The 21,293-nt window shown below is 34.0% G+C and overlaps 1 protein-coding gene across 3 annotated transcripts in view; it reads right to left on the bottom strand.

The window, feature by feature from the left end:
• HIF1A (hypoxia inducible factor 1 subunit alpha) overlaps positions 1–21,293 on the bottom strand; it is a 39,245-nt gene that overhangs the window by 13,871 nt on the left and 4,081 nt on the right. Inside the window, exons 2-7 of one of the 3 annotated variants that reach the window (XM_034992742.1) lie at positions 11,548–11,637; positions 7,292–7,482; positions 6,770–6,915; positions 6,602–6,686; positions 3,023–3,135; positions 2,255–2,457 (exon numbers count right to left, since the gene is read on the bottom strand). In XM_034992742.1, coding sequence (XP_034848633.1) covers positions 2,255–2,457; positions 3,023–3,135; positions 6,602–6,686; positions 6,770–6,915; positions 7,292–7,340 — 596 coding nt within the window. In that variant the 5' untranslated portion in view covers positions 7,341–7,482; positions 11,548–11,637. Of the gene's footprint in view, positions 1–2,254; positions 2,458–3,022; positions 3,136–6,601; positions 6,687–6,769; positions 6,916–7,291; positions 7,483–7,706; positions 7,894–11,547; positions 11,638–21,293 lie in introns of those variants that run through there. The other 2 variants (XM_034992743.1, XM_034992741.1) reach the window with 2 other exon arrangements.

Consider the following 21,293-nt stretch of genomic DNA (forward strand, 5'->3'; position numbering starts at 1 on the left):
CCAGAAGTTTGATACGTTAGATTTTCTCAAAACTGAGCAAATATTTTTCTAGGTCTCAGTTCTTAGAGGTTTTAGATGTGAGAAGTTCCTAGAAAGAGCTCTAACCAGAAAACAACAATCTCCTGGTCAAACTCAAAACCTTACTTGATTCATCTCTAAGCTGGCAGTCTTTACTCCTCTGTCATGATCATTTTGCCAGTTTTCTGATATAACCAGAGAGAAATGTCATTCCCTTTCTCAATTCTGATTCTAGCTCCACCACTTTCCTTTCTCCCCAACTTACTTCTATACTTTGCTACTGAGATCAAAAAATGAAAAATTCCTCAAAAAGAGATGGGTATCTCTGTTCTATCATATATTCACATGAATAATGGCAATAAACACCATAAAATACTTGTTAGCTTTTCTATCTTCATTTTTCTGATAGCGGACACCAGTGGTAAAGCATTCACTACGTGTACTAGGCACTCAGCAGACTCCTTTAATCCTGGCAACAGCCTTTCAAAAGATTACCCTTATTTAACAGATAAGGATCATAAAATTTGAAATAGTTAGGTTCAAATACCAAGGCCACACTGTAAGTATCAGAGCTGCAAGCCAGGACTGAATCCAGGATTATGTGATATTAAAGCCAGAGTTCTGTCGCATTTCCTTGTCCAGTGCGGAGGGGGATTCCTATCTACTTTATGATTAAGTGCTTACAACTGGTTTTCTCTTACAGTCTTTAAGTTGACCCTACATAAAGTAAGTGTTACAAAAGATGAAGAAACAAAAGATGCTTATAAAGAAAAACTAATATGCCCAAGATCACCTGGATATAGGCAGCAAAGTCAGGATTTAGTAGTCTGGCTACAGAATCTATGCCTTCAGCTACTATGTTACACAGCCTTACACTTAAAATGGGACAAGCAAGCAAATAATTACAATAGTAGAAAAAATGTTATGGCAGACAAATGCACAAGGAATAGTATAATTTCTTGAAGGAATAAGGAAAGCTCCACAAAGGAGTAGATGGCTCTTGAAAGGTAAATATGTTAGGAATTGAAGAAAACTTCAGTGCAGAATGGGAAAATGTGTGTAAAGGCACTAAGATAGCAAGTCAGCATGTGGTGTTCTCTAGCTGTAGGATGTAGGGGGCCACACCAGAGGAATGGCCTCTCTTCCTGATTAATTTAGAGAAGTGGGCAGGGGCCAGGTCATAAATATCTTTGTTGGCCATGCTAAGAAGTTTGGGTTTTACTGGAGGTCTATTTTTCTTTCAGCTTTTCAAAATGCACATCTTTTGATAAAGAAAAATCTCCTGCCCTCCCCTAATATTTTTATAAACCGAATTTTTTTCTGTGTAAAGATGAAGGGAAGCAATTGAGGCATTTCCAAAAGTAGTATGACAGGATCTAATTTTTACATTAGAAAGTCCACTTTTTGGGAATGTGGATGAGAGATTAAAAGGCTTACATACATCTGTTGGCAGAGAGGCAGCTTAGGAGATTATGGCAAAAATTTGAATCAAAGGTTATAATAACGAGCTGAAGATTTCAGTGGCAGGAGAGCAAGGGTAGAAAGGAGGAAATGGACCAAGAGATATATGTAGATAGTAAATCTGTAACATTTAGAGACCAACTGAGTACAGATAATGAAAATAAAAGTTAAGGATAAATTCCAAATTTTTGCAGGAGTTGTGTGTCTACAGTGGTATACTAACCATGCTAGCATTTTAAAAGGAAAAGCAATTTTTAAAGTTGTTGTTTTGGGACAATAGCGGTGCAGCTCAGTCATAGAAATATTCAGTTTATTAATACAGAAGAATATCCAGATAAAAATATCAAAGTGGCAATTAAAAATAGTTATGAACATAAATTTGGGAAATGGCAATAGAAATCATGGGCAATATGTAGGGTGAGGAGATGATCAAACACTTTCCTCTCTAGTCCATAACCAAAAGTAATCTATTCTTCCTCAAATTATGCATTGTCTTTGAAATATGTTTATTTTTTTTAAATAAGTTAGAAAGGAAAAAGACCTCATCATTGTGATTTCTGGATAGCACCTTGGTAAAGTACTCATAGTGCATAGTAAGTATTCAATACATGTGGCTGAATTAATCTACAAAGTTAATGTAATATTACTGAGTTCTACAATGTATCACTGTATTCAACTTAGTGGAAGGAAGCATAAAGTCTTTATTAGAGTGAACAGTAAAAAAAAATGCTAGGGACTAATAAAAATTTCAAATTATATCTTATATATCATTTACCTTTCATCACAATAAGAAAATTTCATATCCAGACTGTGACGACTGAGAAAAGTCTTGCTATCTAAAGGAATTTCAATATTTGATGGATGAGGAATGGGTTCACAAATTAGCACCAAGCACGTCATGGGTGGTTTCTTATACCCACACTGAGATTGGTTACTATTGGTATCGTAGACATGAATATGGCCTGTGCAGTGAAGTACCTGTGTACAAAGAAAACAAAGCAGTTCTTTAAAAAATATAAAATTCTAGTAAAAAAATGCAGAGATAAACAGCTGAAGTGTGACATGGCAAGGAAGCTTTGATAACCGTATCTTTGAAATCAATAAATGTTTCCCCTGTAACACCATGCATGACTCAGGTACCATAAATTACTCTTTAAAAAAATTTCCTTCAGACAAATCTGGGCTGATTTTTCATTCATCTAGTCATAGTGGCTGTTTGATTTATTATTTTTGTTATTTCTTGCTTTAATGACTGTTTCAACACTGAGCAAAGAAATATAACAACAATAAATAGAAAATTAAGCTCTATCAAAATTCAACATTGGGTGGATGGCAAAGCCAAATGATGAAGTTAGCTCGGTACACCAGTGCGACAATTCACGTAATTTAAGTTCATGCCTCAAACTGACAAATTACTAGTTTTATATGGTAACTCTGCAAATGCCAATGAACAACTGTATGTTTTCCCTCACAGTTCTAATGCTATCTTAAGTATTTGCAGTGTTGAGATGTACATCACCACTTACAAATCATTTTTACTTACTTTCCATGTTGCTGACTTTATGTTCATAGTTCTCCCCCGGCTAGTTAGGGTACACTTCATTCTGAGAAAAAAGCTTCGCTGTGTATTCTGCTCTTTACCCTTTTTCACAAGGCCTAATGAATGAAAGCATGAAATAAAATTTAAAAACATAATTAAATATTTAAATTTGTCACAGTAAGAGTAGCACTTAGGTGCTATCTTCAATTAGAAGTCTCAGCATGAACAGCAACTTACACTCCAACAAGTCCAATGGATCTAACATGCTTCAGTCAGTAACTGGGATTCACAACTACAGTGATTCCCTGGTTTCAGGTAACAGTTAATCATTTCACATTCAAGCCAGTGAAGTTGGCAAAATTACAAAGAAATGTAATTGTGCTGTCAGTTTACAAGCACACCCCAAAAAAAGAACTTCAGCAAACTCCTCCAAACCTTTGCTAAATGTGTTAGCTCAATTGATAATTGAGCACTCTATTTATGGAACTTTTAAAATAGCAACTTTCTTTTCAAAGCAAATAACATTTTTATATATTTGATTTTTCTTTAAATCTTCCTGTAAAGCAGGCATGACATTATTTCTATTTTGTTTCTAGAGGAAAAAACAAAACAAAAATACTGAATGACTTTTCAAAGCAAAATTAGAGTGAAATAAATTCAGGTCTATTCACTCCCATTCCAAACCTTATAGAACTAAGAAATGGTGAAAAGGAAAAAAATGAAAAGCACAGAGGTGGGGAATAAAACACATATTCGGGGGACAGTAGATAGTTCAGGTTGCTGCAATATGAAGTACATGCAGAAGAGTACTGAGATAGATAGAAAGGCAAGATTAGGGCTGTAACAATGGAGGGCTCTGGATGGCCTAATGAGGAGTTCAGCCTTAAATATACAACATGGAGCTTCTAAAAAATTCTGAGATGGGAAGCACAATCAGGAACTTAAGGTACATTAATCTAGAAGCAATATATATGATGTATTAGAATTGAAATACAATGATGGTAATCAGGGGCTGAGCAGTAGCAGAAGTAAAAAGAAGGGTGACAAAAGACGCATGAAGAACTAGAATCTATAAAAACTTGAAAACTAATAGAAGTAGGTGGGTAGGAGAGAAATTTAAAAAGAAAAAAAAAGATCTGGAGATTTTAAGGCTAGTATATTGAAAGAAAAGTGCCAAGTAGAAAAGAAACAAGATTTTTTGTTTTGTTTTGCTTTGCTTTTAAGATTTTATTTATTTATTTGACAGAGAGAGACAGCACAAGCAGAGGGGAGCAGCAGGCAGAGGGAAAGGGAGAAGCAGGCTCCCTGCTGAACAGGGACCCGATGTGGGGCTCAATCCCAGGACCCCGGGATCACGACCTAGGCTGAAGGCACTTAACCAACTGACCCACCCAGGCTCCCCTGAAAAGAAACAAGATATTAAGTTTAAATTTAGGCTTGCTTAGCTAGAAATGCTGGACTCTTGAGGGAGAAGAGTTCAAGAAGAAGAGTTCTAGTTCTACATACTAACAGAACTAGGCAAGGGGGCGGTTTTGGTGCTGATACAAATTATCTGGGTTTACTCAAATAAGGATTAAATTTGCCCTCCCTAGAAGCATTTGAGAATGGATTTTAAAAAGATGCCACAAGAACCATACTGGTCTCAGTGGCGGTACAGAACTGGGCTGTGGTTGTGGTGCCGGCAGAGATCTACTTGTAAATTCTCTGTGGATTTTCAGTCCTTCATAATCTAAGCTTGAATTGTACTGATCTTTGGAAACCCAAAGCCTCTAAATTGGGACATGAAGATTAATTTCAAAACCAAGGTACTAGCATTTTCCTAATTGGGGGAGAAAACATTTTAAAAGAACTAAATTTTCAGACCTCTAGAAATAGATCATATTTTTAATAGTTTAATGACCTCTAAGTCATCATTTTAGAATTTAAATGAAAAAATAATAGGACTATGTTGTATAAACACACCACTGGTTCTTACTGAAATGTGATACATTGCAGCAGCCCTTTTCTAAAAGTGAAAAGCGCATTTTTGTCTCTCAACAAAACGTCAAACATTCATTACATTAGAAATGATTTTCAGTAAGTTCATGTGCTTTAAAAAACCATTTGTCTAAAAAAATTAGAAAAAATCTGTTTAAAAACATTATCTAAACTATATTATATAGAATATATTTGATTTAGAATAATGCATTAACAGGATTACCAAATCAAAACAAAATTTCCTAATATCCATCCATTCATAGTCTAGCCCTAGGGAAGCACTGAACAGCCAGTACAAACCTCAGTCTAAACACTAGAAGTCCTATATTAAACTAATTGACAGCCTGCTTAGGTCCCTCCCTGTGTGAAGTGTATTTACTCTTCCTTTATACAAAATTCTAAAAACTATACATTTGCTTTCCAAGTTCACAGCAAATACAAAGTATGAAATGAACAAACAGAAGAGGGCTCCTACTGGCAAGGTTAAAAATGGTCACAGAATGTAGTGAGAGTTGGTGAACATGAAAGATCTCCAGAGTACGAATGAGCGTAGACTCGAGCCCATCTACCTGAGTTTAACCTACACTCTGCCATTTATGAACCAAGTAATCTTGGGTAAGTTACTTAATAACTCTGTGCCTCAGTTTCCTCAGTAAAACAGAAATAGTAACTTCACAGGATGTTACAAGGAAAAAAGAAAGCACATAATATGCAGAGAACAGTGTTCTGGCACATAGTAATCTCTCAATAGAGGTTAACTATTATCATAAATGAAATGAGATGAAAAAGAAAACCATAAAAATATTCAAAAAGTGCTATGTACTTGAGTTTAATACAGAAGCAAACAAACATACACTTAAATTGGAGAGCTACAGAGAATAATGACAAATTTTCATTGTGGTAACTTTATGAATTATCAGTATACTTTAAGATGGCACAGGTGTGAAGAGACTTTCTTTAGTAATTTTGTAATTCAAGAGGTATTTTCCAAAAATCTTAGAGACTTATTTTTAACAATTCATTCCTAAGAGTTAAGAGGTCTTAGCAGATCTTTTTTATTATTGCTAATGTGGGGGCATCCATAGTATAATACTTGGTAATTTTACTACATAGTCTCAAATAATTGTGAACATTCTGAGGTCAAATAAGCAGCTATTAGGCTCTTAAAAATCTGGTGAACTTTCTCTTTTCTTTATCTTGGTACTTTAGAAAGCTTGAACACACACTGGTACCTTAAGTGTAATCACTATCTAAAATCTTATTATTTGATTATGACTTCCTCTGGCCTTAAAGTTGTATGTTATAAATTGACTTCTTTGAAGGTCCTGATTTTTATTTACTTTTCCATTTTATTTTATGTGGTATTATATCTATATAATTATTCATGGAATTAGGTGGGCTTTAAAAAATTTTTTAGGTATTTTCATGGAATTTCTAAAAAATAGAATAACGTAGATTTCAAAAAGAACAGAGCAAAATTTTATTAAACATGAAATGATGTTTTGAGCCTTAGGTTAATACAACAGCAAAACTTAAATATTAGTACCAGTATCTTATTATGTAAAACCTGTCATATTAAATCAAACAATAGACTTTTCTTCTTACCATTTCTGTGTGTAAGCATTTCTCTCATTTCCTCATGGTCACATGGATGAGTAAAATCAAACACACTGTGTCCAGTTAGTTCAAACTGTAAACACATTAAAAAAATTAGATCTATATCATAAAATCATAAAAACATACAGAAGGGCTCTTAGTATGTGGGTATTTTACCTGAGTCAATCCCATGTATTTATTCACATTATCAGAAATATAAATCATGTCACCATCATCTGTGAGAACCATAACAAAACCATCTAGGGCTTTCAAATAAAAGCAATTCATCTGTGCCTTCATTTCATCTTCAATATCCAAATCACCTAAAAAAGGCACAAGAAAAGAAGAATAATTAACTTAAAAGTTATACTTAAATGATAATATTTAGATATTTTTATAAATATCTGATAATTTATTTGAAAATTACAATTAGATTTGCCAGCTGTTTTAATGATTATTTAAAGTAGCACAGCAAGCAAACCACTGAAAAGAGAAAGAAAGGTCATGTTATTAAAAGGAAGACAAGTAGGAAGTTGGGGCAAGAGAAGAGGGGGGAAAGGCCAATATCTTAAAAATTCCTTATTGAAGTTTTAAAAGCAGGTAATAAAAATCACATTAAAGAAGGACTGAGTACGACCATCTTCTAATTACTTCTAATTTCTAATTTTTAGGCTATTACACTTTTGTAAAACAACTCACCAGCATCCAGAAGTTTCCTTACACGCAAATAGCTGATGGTAAGCCTCATAACAGAAGCCTTATCAAGATGCGAGCTCACATTATGGGGAAGTGGCAACTGATGAGCAAGCTCATAAAAAACTTCGGACTCTTTACTTCTCCGAGATCTAGCTGCATCTCTAGACTTTTCTTTTCTACGTTCAGAACTTATCCTATTTAACAAAAGAGGAGGAGGAAGAGAGAAAAAGAGAAAATTTATGTTAGTTTGCCTTTGCTTGGATAACACTATATATTTTTCTGCTTTTCATGGAATAATTTAAAGATGCCATGTAAATCAAATTATACAGAGATTTGTCTATTACATGAATGTATAAGTAAGAATGTAAAATACAGCTACAAAAATTTTTGGATTACTGAAGACATAAGGAACTCTCACAAGAAGTCCAAGATGAAGCTTTAAACCTTTCTGAAACAGGTATTTCCTCCCTGGAATATCAAATTGGAGAGGATGTTTTTGTTTTAACCAAAATCTTAAAAGTAGCCCGCGTATCTAAGGCTATACCCTCACAGCCATTCAGAAGTAGTCTCAACATAAAAAAAAAAAAAAAAAATCACCATTAAGTCTAGAGAAACTAAAGCTGTACATATTAACTTGAAAACAGGAAGTTGTTAAGCAGGCAGACTACAGACTGCAGCTAAAACTGATTTTTGACTCAAGTTTCTTTTGACTCCAATATTTTCCCATCCTCTACCCTACCACATGAGCAATACTGACTGTAAGTTATAGATACTTATATTAGCCGCTATAGTAAGTTACCATTTTCAGGTTGCTTCTTCCCTTAGCACCCCTTAATCTATTACTGGCACAACAGGTACCAAATAAAGGCAGGAGTAATAGAAGAAGAAAAGATGTGGCACAACAGTAAGAATTGAAAGAAACAGGTTAATAAAGATTAATAAAGGTGTCAAAACAATGACATATCTTTAGGGAACTCTCCCAAGAATAAAGTCAGTCAGAAAGATTTTCCTAAGTCACACCAAGCAGAGACATTTTCCTCTGCTTAACTGTAGCAACATCTATTCCTCCTAACCCAGCTGGAGGTAAACAAGGCTAAACCTGGTTCTGTCCTTATCTTCCTCTTTAATAGCTATTTTTTATTAAAACCTACTATGTGTCAAATGCTACCCTGTACCAGGTAACTAGTTTTCTCATAAATTGCAAATAGGTTAAATATTATCCCTTTTTACAGAGGAGGTTATATAGTGTTAAAAACAGCCATTATGTAGCGGACGGGATTTGAACACAGTTGTTTTTTTTACTCCTAAGTCTTTGCTCTTCCACAGTTGTTTTAAGGAAGAATGCTGTTTCTACCTCAAATACTCGGCTGCTGTCCTATGACCCTCAACCTAATTCTGTTAAGTCAATTATTTATTAAATGTTGAAAAAACGCATTACCATTTATTGAGCACTTAGCAAGCAGTATGGTAAGGACTTTGCCAGCATTATTTCACTTAATCCTCCTTATATCCTATGAATAAAGCATAATTATATCTACCTCACATCTCTCCTCCCTTCAAATCACCTGCAAAACTGCAAGGTTCAATCAGAGAAGCAATATTCTCAAAAACAACAACAAGTAAAGAAAACCAGGCAGGGTTCTCAGCACATGCTCCTACTATGTTGTATAACAAGTGAATAACAGTTGTATTATATACTAATGATAATGTAGTTTTAGCACTTAAGTTTGCGTGCTTTATCTGACTTTTATAACTTAATAAGGAATGTGAATATTTTGTTTTACTAACTGAACTTTGATACAAATTATTCAATTTAAGCACCTAGATCAATTTAACTTTAGTATCTTGAGATTTAAGGTGAACTATTAAAATTACTACTTATAACTAGTGATCTATGTAAATCAGGATTTTCTTAATTTTGTATAATTTTTAAAAACCCATGAAAATAAATTAGACTGAGACTATCATGAAAATGCAACAATGTCAACAGTCCGCAACTTCATTTTTTATCTGCTTAGAACTGCCTCATTGTTCTCATTAACTTTAAGTGAATGTTTTAAATTTGAACTTAGAAACAGATGTACAATAATAAAAGTTTTCAAAATCTATTTTATACATATACCAGAGTTCCCAAGTATGGGGGTAGAGATCCAGTCTGTCCCTCCCCCACCATTGGCTCTAGCACGTAACTTTCCTCACTTCTTTCCCCTCTGAATTGGCAGGTGAGAGGAAGGGATGGTAGTGGGAATCAGATTCCTATCTAGTTCAAGTAAAACCACCAAAAAAAGTGTGATGACCAATGATCTCATGATAAACCTGAATATAAGTTTAAATGTCACAATTAGTCCAGGTGATCAGAATTTGATTAATCAGGAACTTTCATCAGACTTACTCACCTTCTTCTCTTAATTACTCAACCAAATTTAAGCAACCAACAAATGACTACCCAAATGAAACACTTGGTAAAAAATTTAAATCCTTTTATTACCTGCTTTATGCTTTTAAAGGGTATCTGATTTAGCTAACCATGGTGATTATCTCCATACCTTTAGAAATACTTGTATTGTCCACCACTTTGAAGATAATAATTGTCAAAGATGTGGCAACTAAATTTATAAGACAAATCCATAAGAAATGTGAGCTTGGATAAAATATTTAAAGCATAATATACTCAAGCAGGGAAGACTAGGAGAAGAAGAATTTGAGGATGAGCCAGAATTCTGGAAGAGAAATAAGCCTCAATAAAATAGGTAATATAGTACTTCCAAGAGTTGACAAACCTAAATTAGATTAGAAAATCAGTGTGTCTTCTATTATATAATCTATCTAGACATAAAGCAATCAGGTGACCTATAAAAAAGATTTAATATAGAAATTTATCTGATGTTCTTCACATATGACTATGGGATCTCTTAAAACATTGCTTAGCTAAAAGCTGTAACTTCCAAAGTTCTTATGAGTTTCAGCATCTGAACTGCCTAGCTTCTTGTCTACTCAGAGGAAGGCTCTTTTTATCAGTCATACCCCACAGAATTACAGTATTGAACAAGAAATTTCTGGTAGACCACGTCATGTAGGTCCCAGAGAGATGATCCTGTACTATTTATTTACTTACTACTTAGATTGCACAATACAGTACTGTAAATGTTATTTTCTCTTTAGATTTTCTTAATACCATTTTCTTTTCTCTTTATTGTAAGAATAGAGTATATAAAACATATACAAAATATGTGTTATTAGTTACCGGTAAGGCTTCCAGTCAAAAGTAGGCTATTAGTAGTTAAGTTTTTTGGGGAAGGCTATTTGTAGTTATATTTTGGGAGAGATAAAACTTATACATGGATTTTTGACTGTGCAAGGAGTTATCGCCCCTAACTACCCACACTGTTCAACGGTCAACTGTATTTATCTTCCTCTAAAATCCTTAAAGCTTCTTGGAGGCGGGAAACTACCTCATTCATCTCTGTATTCTTTTTTTTTTTTTTTAATTTTTAAAGAGTATTTTATTTATTCATTTGAGAGAAAGAGTTAGCGAGCACTAGTGGGGGAGAAGGGCAGAGGGAGAGAGAGAAGCAGGCTCGAAGCCAGGTCCCCACAATCATGACCTGAGCTGAAGGCAGACGCTTAACTGACTGAGCCACCCAGGCGCCCTTCATCTCTGTATTCTTAGTAGAGATGTGCATAAGTTCTACTTGGCTTTAGTATCTGGCCCTAATCTTCTATTTGACCTTGACTTAAGCCCATGGAAGGCTGACTGCCCCTTCAACATTTTTTTAGGATCCCTGAATTTGTGCTTCATCAGTGCTCCTGTGACACTACAGACTGTGATAATTGAACAGCATAATAATATCAGTACTATAAACAATGCATACTGTTTAGATTTACTGTGATTACCTGGATATGCACTTTCAAATGTAAGTAAGCATTTAGTAAGCAATTAGTAAGCATACTAGATGTAAGTTAGAAAAAAGCTACTGATTAAAAAAAAAAAAAAAATCACCAAGCACTACAACAGTGAATGGCACCAATACTATCACCGAGGAGAGCAGATGATTTTGCCAGAGAAGAGATTTGGAGGCACAGGGAGAAAGCAGAGAAACTAGAATACCAATTTATTGAAAAGAGGTGAAAGGTTTAAGATTATTTTCCCTTATCACTCTGATCTATACTCTAATGTCTTTTACTGTTTTGTCCTAAGCTAATGTGGACAGGAAAATGCATGAGTTGTAGTTAATGCTGTTAACCAATTAAATCAATACCTTTATAATTACGTCTTCCTAGCCCAGCTGGAAACAGAAGACTTGACTGTTTTCTACAGTCTTTTTCAAGAAAGTGTTGTAATTTTCATCCTAAAACATGGAAGTTTTCATTAGGTTGATTTCTAATCCTATTGGCTTTTTTTCCGGGGTGGGGTGGGGGAGTTACCCTCAGACAAATATATTTATTATTTAGAGTATTCTTATGGTTAATAGTATTTGTTGTTATATTTTCCACCTGGTAATTGCTGCAAAACTGGAACAGTTCAAACAGGTAATGTTTAATAAAAAAATGTGTCCCTACTTAATGGAAAAAAACAGCAAAAATTTGACATTTCAAATAAATATAAATTACATTTTCAGGATAGCTAGCTATACTTTGTAATTATTTTCTCCAGGAAAATGTCTTCTAAGTTCTAATCAATAAACTTAAAAATGAACCTTTAGGATATTCATGTTAGAGAATGTCATTCATTTATTCAACAAGTATTTCTTAGTCATCTCCAATGAGCCACTGTTCTCAGCATAGGGCAATAAACAAAACAGACCATGTTACTATTCCCATGGAACTTATATTCTAGGACAAATATATCTTTATGTTTCTTGTCTTTATTCGATAGTAGTTACTAGGGTCAACCCCTAACTCACAAAACATTAGCCCTAGGAATAATCGCTCCATAAAATCAAATAACAAAACTTTAAGAGACAAGGCAAAATCTATGAAAATTAATCTGTGCTTATAGAAGATGTTACAACATAGCATTATGTGAAAAGAGGTTATACAACAAAATTTGAGTATGAATCCATTTTTGTGTGTAATACATGTGTACCTATGTAAATCTGTATATAGGTACATATATACATATGGATATGTAACTTATAAGTGCATAAACAATATACAGTTAGCAAAGTTTACAAATATTAATAGCAGTTTCAAGATAGCAGGATCACAGAATATTTTATATTTTAAGAAAAATCCATCAGTGAACTGACACTATTAATGCACCTGCATTTGTCAGAAAAATCCAAAAGTAGTAGTCATCTTACTTTTTAACTTGTTTTACAGAAAGATTAACTAGAAATGAGTTAAATGTTTTCTTCATTTTCGGAATGAAGTAGAAACAATATTTCTTTCCAGAAAGCGGAAAGTAGAGACTGAGTAAGCAGTATAATTCAGTATTTTAAGTTTCTCATTCTAATTATTGGCTTTTGAAAATTTAGCATTTCATAATTAATTTGAAATTCCAAAATCAAGTGAAGTGGTTTCTAAAGAAAAATATTCAGAATATATGTACTTATTTTATTTTTGAAAGCAACTTAAATTTCTTGGTTTAGGTGTTTATTATCTTACTAGCTTGTCAACATCTTGTAAATATCCACAATTGGAATAATAGAGAAAAGATGGATTATTCCCCTTCCAATAACCTCATGAAAATGTTTAAATACTCAGTTTTTTAGTGCTGCAGTAAAATAAGTAAGGAAGAAAGAATCACGGTTTTAAATTCAGGGTACATTCTGAAAATAAAATCTATATCACATCTGAGGTAGCATTAATGTGAAAATGTTCTATTTATACATTAAATAAATTTATTAATTAGCTAACAGATTTACATTTGTTGACAATATTGTGTATTAAAATTCTGTCTGTAAAAAGAATATGCTTTTGTTTTTCGATTACTCCTAACTAGTGATTTAAATAAACTCTCTCCTGGTTCAGAATTGGTATTGAGCCTGTCAAAAAAAATCTTTTATCTCCTAATATATATAAAGTAGTGGATAAATAATACCAAAAATGTGTATGTGAGGCTGTTACTCTAAGATGGAATAATTTTAGCTTGTATCACAGTCACTTGGAGCGATTCTGCAAACACAGATTACTGGGCCTCACCCAGAGTTTCTGATTTAGGAGGGCTGGATGGGGCCTGAAAAACTCCATGTCTAACAAGTTAGCAGGTAAGTACCAATGATGCCAGTCCGGAGAACACTTTGAGCCCCTCTACTCTATGAAAATACTTTATGTGTCTTTCAAAAATACCCAGAGGTGTAAAAGATTGTTCAACACCTAAAACTGGTTAAATACTTTCTCTCAAAAAATCTGCCCAAATGCTTTACATACCATATCCAACCTCTTAGACATTACCAATGCCACATACTTAGGAACTCAAAAACTACAAAATACACTAAGGACTTTGACTAGATTAGTCATGGGTTGACCTGTGGTATACAACACAATCACCAGTGAAACTTTTTTCCTAGATATCTGTGCCTAAATCCCAGCCCTGGAAACTCAAATTGTAGACTTGGCATGTCTCTTTAAAAAACAATCTCCCCCCTCCACCCAAAAAATAAATAAAATAAAATAAAATAAAATAATAAAAAACAATCTCCCAGATGATTCTGATTAGCACTCTAAGCTATTCAAGGTTTGTGCTTCACCTATGGGTGCTTGTAAACTTTACAGATTCCTACACTTGACCTTAGCCAAAAGTCCGAGAAATGCTAAGTTTACAAATTCCTGAGTCTCATCCCAAAATTACCAAATCAGAATCTCTGGGCGTGGGTACCTGGAAATCCTTATATTAACTAAACACCCAGGTGATTCTTAAGCCACAAAAGTTTGAGATCTCTTATAACAGAGATTATACAGGTTAGCCAGCAAATTCTGAAAAATAAGAAAAATTTATTTTTAGCTGCAACTACATACACATACTATGACAACTATGTTTGTCAGGCAGAATACCGCACTGAGTGGGTTGGGTGATACTGTATAGAACAACTGCTGGGAATAAGAAGCTAGAAGTACAACTCAATGACAAGCAAGTAATAAAGTCTGTGCTTAATAAAACAGAAAAGCATAATTAGGATTCAAACATGACCAAATGAAAAATGTAGTAACTGTAGAATGATTTTTTCAAGTCTTGGAAACAATTTTTAAAAATCACCTTTAAATCTCTTTATGAATGCTACAAACATAAAAGGGGTTGAGAATAACTGTCCACGAATAACAGCTGTGTTAGTGGCTTTACCCATATCACCTATTCTATCACTCTTCTCCCTTTGCCCTCTCAGCTTGCAAATGCTTTTGTTTTCCTTATTATATGCTTTTCAATAGTAATAGAACTGAAACTGGAACTTAAAGGTCAGTGACACTACATGAGTGTGTGGATGTGTGTATTCAGAAGGACATGTCCTTAGTTATTTGCTTAAATACAACAGAAGATATGTAAGTTATAGTAAGTAGCTATACAACAGAAAAAATTCACATGTATTAGAATAAAGGTATACACACAGAAATCACATGCTGAAGATTTTTCCTATTTAGTTCTAAACCCTGACCATAATGAAGATTCTGGAAACAATGACAAATGAGAAGCTCTCCTAAGCAAATGTCTTGGTACTTCACCTACACTAATCCATCCTATCCAGTGTTAGCCAATAAATTCTCCCAACTAACCCTCTGATTCCTATTTCCTTGTATATAAAAAGGGAATGAGTAACACTATTAATTAGTAGCAAGAGAATGAAGCCCCCATATTTAATACAGCCTATGCCTTTCCCCAAATCAGATGCTCAATAATAATATTTAAATCAAAAGATTAAAGAAATTTGGGGATGTTTTTATTTAGGAATAGAAATAACTACCTTCATGTATTTGAAAAGGATGTCGTATGGAAGGCAAATTAGGTGATTTATTCAACTGCAGAGAGTAATACATGAGAGTTAAAAGATGGCAAGGGTTTTGCTCAGTAGAGTTAAAGCAGTGTTGAAGGTAAACTTAAAGAATTTTTAAACTGTGTTCTCATTCTGATGGCAATGTAAGAAAAAAAAAAGCATACTCTGGATCATCTAAATGATCTCCACATAGGTCTATATTCTTGCTACAAGCCTTCTGTGTTTGAGGTTACATTTGTTTATGATCAAATTAGTACCAAATTATCACTAAAAGGAACAGTTACATTTTTTTAATGTGCACAATCAAAATGACGTTAGTGGGCATATCTCAAAGGTTCACAGGGATTACTTTGCTCCAAAAGAGATCTAAACATTAGTGAGTGTTAAGAAATATGAGAACAAAAAACTTTCTAACATATCAAGCTGCCAAAAATGAATAGACTATTTTGTGAGAGTGCTTCTGTGTGTGTCTAAGAAAATTCTCAAAGCAGACTGACTTAGAAAACACAATTTAGAAGATGCTACCGTGGTAACTGATATTAATAACAAAACTTAAATCCTAAAGTCTGTATTGTTCAAGAATCTCAAACTTGAAATTACTAAAAAAAAATGAAAGATGTAATACATAATGAATGTTATCAATTAACACCAAAAACTACTCAACTGTGGCCTAAGTCATCACAATTCAATGCTCTGCTTGACAAATTAGATGCACAAATATCTGCTGAATAAATGAATATATAATAATCTGTTACACGCCATAGTGGTTAGGTGCTAGAGTAATGGTCTTGGGTTGAAACCAAATTTCTGAACCATTGAAATAAATCAACTTGTTCACGTTACCCAAGAAAAATACCCCTTCCTCCTTTCACGGTGAAGGCTTTGCTTACTGGTTTGACATATAACCCATTTAAATATTTTAGCTATGTTATCTGCAAAGGCAAGGAAATTCCAACTCTCCTCTGCAAACAGGTTAAAAGACATTTAATGAATTCCTGACACCAAAAGAGCATGGAAAAGTAGGCTTTCTTAATTTGCCATCTCCAACAACCAAATAAAGAGCCTTCAGAATTTTTCTCCTTTACCATTATCACTATGGAAAATGATATTTTAAAATAGCATGTCTATACAAAAAAAACCAAGTATCTTCATTTAATCTGCAAAGGCCAGACATTCATCGAAAAAAAAAAAAACCAATGTAGAGGAAAAGCATCACTAATATTCTACCACTATTATATAGGGTCACTGATGGTGTGGCCCAAAGGACATCATCCTTTGTCAGATTGTCCCAAAGAAGGCTAGAGTGATTCTCAATAATATGAAACTTCAAGACAGTGAAACTCTTCTGAAAAACCTTATTATTATAAAAACGAATCTAATGACAGTTTCTAGTTTAAGTCCTTACTTTGTGCCAAGAACTATTCTGAGTGTTTCATATGGGTTAATATCTCTTTTATCCTCACAACAATCCTGTAAGGTAAATATTCTTATCATCCTAATTTATAGATGAAGAAACTGAGACCTAGAGAGGTAAAGCAACTTGTACAAGATCACATAGCTAGTAAGTGGCAAAGCAAGCAGCCAACCTTTAGAGCCTAAATTCTTAGCCATTATTCACTACTATCCCTTTCTTAAGGAAAGGAAAGGAAATGAAAACGCTGAATCCATAAAAGAGACTCTAAGCTTTCTAAAAGGCACTGCAAGAATAGCTGCAGAACAGTTATGATTGGTAAAAAAAAACTGCAGTATACGAATTTAGATGATTTTCAACAAAAACCTATAGCTCATTCATTACAATACCAGCAATGATCAAGAGTCCTAGATAAGGAGATAATTAATAATCTACATCAAGACAATCAAATACTTTACAATAAGACATCTGACTCATGTAATCAGGAAACCCCACTGACATGGTTAAAAATGAATAGTCCAAGCAAGGCAAATTGGCATTCATCCAGGAGACTGATATATGGATACTAGAAAGGAGAGGGAGTTTCTTTTCATTTTTTTAATACAAACTGTATGAATGCAGGCATGGGAATGTTACATGCCATCTTTCATACCATACAGATACCCTGTCAGTGGCAGAATGAGGCCAACATACAAGTAGAACAAAGGCATATAAACCAAGTCATATTCAAGAGAAAGTCAGGAATTACACTATGAGAACACCACTTAAGACTCTGGATTTAACTGTTCTTCCAACCAAAACTAGATTGTGTAAGCCAGTAACTGCCTTTCCCCCTTAAACTAGCTTGAGTTGTGTTTCGTCACTGCAATAAAAAATCCCAATACATTTACAAACTCCAAGTATTTCATATTAGAAACTTTAAGGATGACCAAGTACAAGAAAGTGGCACTCTCCAACACTGCTGGAGAGTATAAACTGGTCCAGACTTTCTGGAAGTTTAGAGCAGACTTAAGAAACATCTGCTAAAGATAAAACAAGGTAAAGATACTTTCCATACATTTATCTAGCTTATTTTCAGCAGCCATACACATATGCCTCTTTCAGTAAACTTTTTTTACTCAGTGCTCTAAATATATAAAATTGGCAGGCACTAACTTTTCACATACCTTAAAGTAGGGCACTGGTTACTTTCAAGGCCAAGTACATGTGACATAGCTGTATTTATTAACAAAATATTTTTCTAGCTTGGTTCTAATAGACACTATAAATATTTCTGAAATTATAAAAAAAAAAAAAAAGTTCGGGGGCGCCTGGGTGGCTCAGTTGGTTAAGCGACTGCCTTCAGCTCAGGTCATGATCCTGGAGTCCCGGGATCGAGTCCCGCATCGGGCTCCCTGCTCGGCAGGGAGCCTGCTTCTCCCTCTGACCCTCCCCCCTCTCATGCTCTCTATATCTCATTCTCTCTCTCAAATAAATAAAATCTTTAAAAAAAAATTTAAAAAATAAAAAAATAAAGTTCAAGATTCAAGAAAGTTCTAAAGTAGCACAAGGCATTTCCAAGCGTAAGAAAAATTCCTATGAAAAAGAGGACCTAGAAGAGGAAAATAATGACTTCCATAAAACCTTTTAAAAACCTTAAAATCTTTCTTTGCTTTTCTCTTTGTTCATTCATTTTTTCTTTCATTTGTTCATTCAAATACTTATTAAGAACTCATTGTGTGTGAGCATTCTCTTCCACACTGTAAGTTTCAAATTCAGTCTATTTGTGATCTTGCCCATTGAAATATGTTTCAATTTTTTAACTGAAAAAAGGGGAGGGGATCACTTTAGAGAAATCTGGTTAGCATCTTAATTTGTAAGATCTATAAGAACAGAAATACATCCCAACTCCTAAAGACTTAAAACTTTCTGCCTTTAAACCTTATGTTTATTTTTGGGCACCTGGGTGGCTCAGTTGGTTAAGCGACTGCCTTCGGCTCAGGTCATGATCCTGGAGACCCAGGATCGAGTCCCACATCGGGCTCCCTGCTCAGCAGGGAGTCTGCTTCTCCCTCTGACCCTCCCCCCTCTCGTGCTCTCTCTCTCTCTCAAGTAAATAAATAAAGACGTTAAAAAAAAAAAAAAAAAACCTTATGTTTATTTTTTTACCATACTATTTTTCAAGTGAAAAAACAGATTCTCACTATTAGGAAAAAAGAAGCATCACAGGGAATGGTCACTAATGAGTGAAAATTGCAATACTAAGTAGCAGACACTTAATTTCCCTAAATATATTGTGACTTTCAAAACAAGTAGGTGAAGAATCACAGTTAAATTATGTTCCATCACTAGAATTTTGTCCCATTTGCAAGACAAGAAATTTTGAAAATCACACTTTGAAATCATCTCTATGTTTAATATTATAACCAAATGAAATTTCAAAATGAAGAAACACTCATAAATGACAGTTGAGGTCACAGAACAACTAAAAGGTAACATGTTGGAGACCATTTTCTCATGAAAATAAGTCATTTCCATTATTTTTTAAAATCTTTTAAAATAAGTTACCAAGTAAGTGGGACTTTATCAACAACAAAACAGTTATAGACCATTTTAATTAAGGATTTTTCTGAAAACATACTGGCAAATCAAATCTTTCTAAGTCCCTAGAAAAACTTAATTCTCATTTTAAAGGAGCTTAACTTCACTTCTGATAAAGCTTCCCTGGCAACTGTTCTCTGTTGTTAACTTTAAGTTGGTTATTACACACAAACAAACCCTTAAAAACAACCTCCTCCACATGTCCATTATCATAAAAACAGAAAATAACAAATGTTGGGGAGGATATGGAGTAATAGGAACCCCTGTGCACTATTGGTGGAAATGTAAAATGGTGCAGCCACTATGTAAAACAGTATGGCAGTTCCTCAAAAAAAATCAAAAATAGAATTACCATATGATCCAGCAACATACTTCTGGGGATATATCCAAAAGAACTGAAAACAAGATCTTAAAGAGATATTTGCATACCCCTGTTCATAGCAGCAGTATTCAAAATAGCCAACAGGTGGAAGCAACCTAAGTGTCCACCGAAAGATGAATGAACAAAATGTGGTATTTATTAGCCTTTTTTAAAAAGAAGGAAATTTTCACACATGCCTACAACACGGGTGAATCTTGAGGACATTATGCTAAGTGAAATAAACCAGTCACAAAAAGACAAAAACTGCATGATTCCACGTATATAAGGTATTTAGCAGTCAAATTCAGAAACAGAGAGTAGAATGATGGTTGTCAGGAACTAGGAGAGGGAAACTGGGAGACTTGTTTAATGGTTATAGTTTCATTTTTACAAGGTAGAAAAAATTCTGGTTACACAATGTGAATATACTTAACACTCGAACTGTACACCTAGAAATGTCTAAGATGGGAATTTTTACATTAGATGGGTTTTTGTTTTTAACCACAATTTAAAAAAAAACCCTCACAATCACTTCAAAAGCTATGGAAAAGCAAGTCATGAGGAAATCACTTAAATTTTCTTCTTATAAAATTTAGATTTTATGCTTTACATTTTTCTGAAAGGGTCATGTCTGGCAAATAATATGCGTTTGATAGTTTTTATTGCAAAAAACATTAATTTTATTTCTTTTTAAAGATTTTATTTATTTGAGAGAGAGAATGAGATAGAGCATGAGAGGGGGGACGGTCAGAGGGAGAAGCAGACTCCCTGCTGAGCAGGGAGCCTGATGCGGACTGGATCCTGGGACTCCAGGATCATGACCTGAGCCGAAGGCAGTCGCTTAACCAACTGAGCTACCCAGGTGCCCCAAAACATGAATTTTAATATAAAACTCACTACACATACAAAATAGTTAATTCTCTTTTTTTAAAGATTTTATTTCTTCTAGAGAGAGAGAGTGAGTACAGGGGGAGGGGCGGAGGGAGAGGGAGAGAATCTCAAGCGGACTCCCCACCAGTGGAGAGGTGATGGGCTGGATCTCAGGACCCTGAGTTCATGACCTGAGCAGAAATCAAGAGTCAGATGCTTAACCAACTGAGCCACCCAGGCACTCCCCCAAATAGTTAATTCTTGATGCTCCAAGAAATAGAGAGGAATAAAATTATTTTTAAAATTCCAAGATCTAGTTATTTCAAAAATTCTTGCCAAACTTTTACCAAAAATACTAAGCAACATGACTGACTTATCTTAGCTTCAGAATTTTTTTCAAGCTCTGCAGTTAAGCAGAAAACATACATAACACATACACTACAAGTAGCAGAAGGCTGGCTAAAATCCACCAGTTGGATAATTAGTTCCATCATTAAAAAAAAAAGAAACAAGATTAAAAAAAAAGAATGTTCTTATGAATTAAAATTAATTTCTTAATAGAAAACGAATCCAACAACACATTTATATTATTTTCTCCTACGTTAGAAACCCTTATGTTAACAATCTTAGAAACAAGTAAGTAACAATCTTAGTAAGAAAATCGCATTTCGGAAATAATTAAATTAAATATTAAATTTTATTTTATATTTATTATATATATGCATATATATTATAATAAGATAAATTATATTTTAAGAGGACAAATCTATGAACAAACAGTAATCTAACCAAATCTTTAACATCCACATATGGTAACAGTTTTTTTCACCACCAAACATAATCAACTGTTATGAG

Source organism: Mirounga leonina, unplaced genomic scaffold (assembly GCF_011800145.1).
Source record: "Mirounga leonina isolate KUSES-001 unplaced genomic scaffold, KU_Mleo_1.0 Mir_82, whole genome shotgun sequence".
NCBI lineage: Eukaryota > Metazoa > Chordata > Mammalia > Carnivora > Phocidae > Mirounga > Mirounga leonina.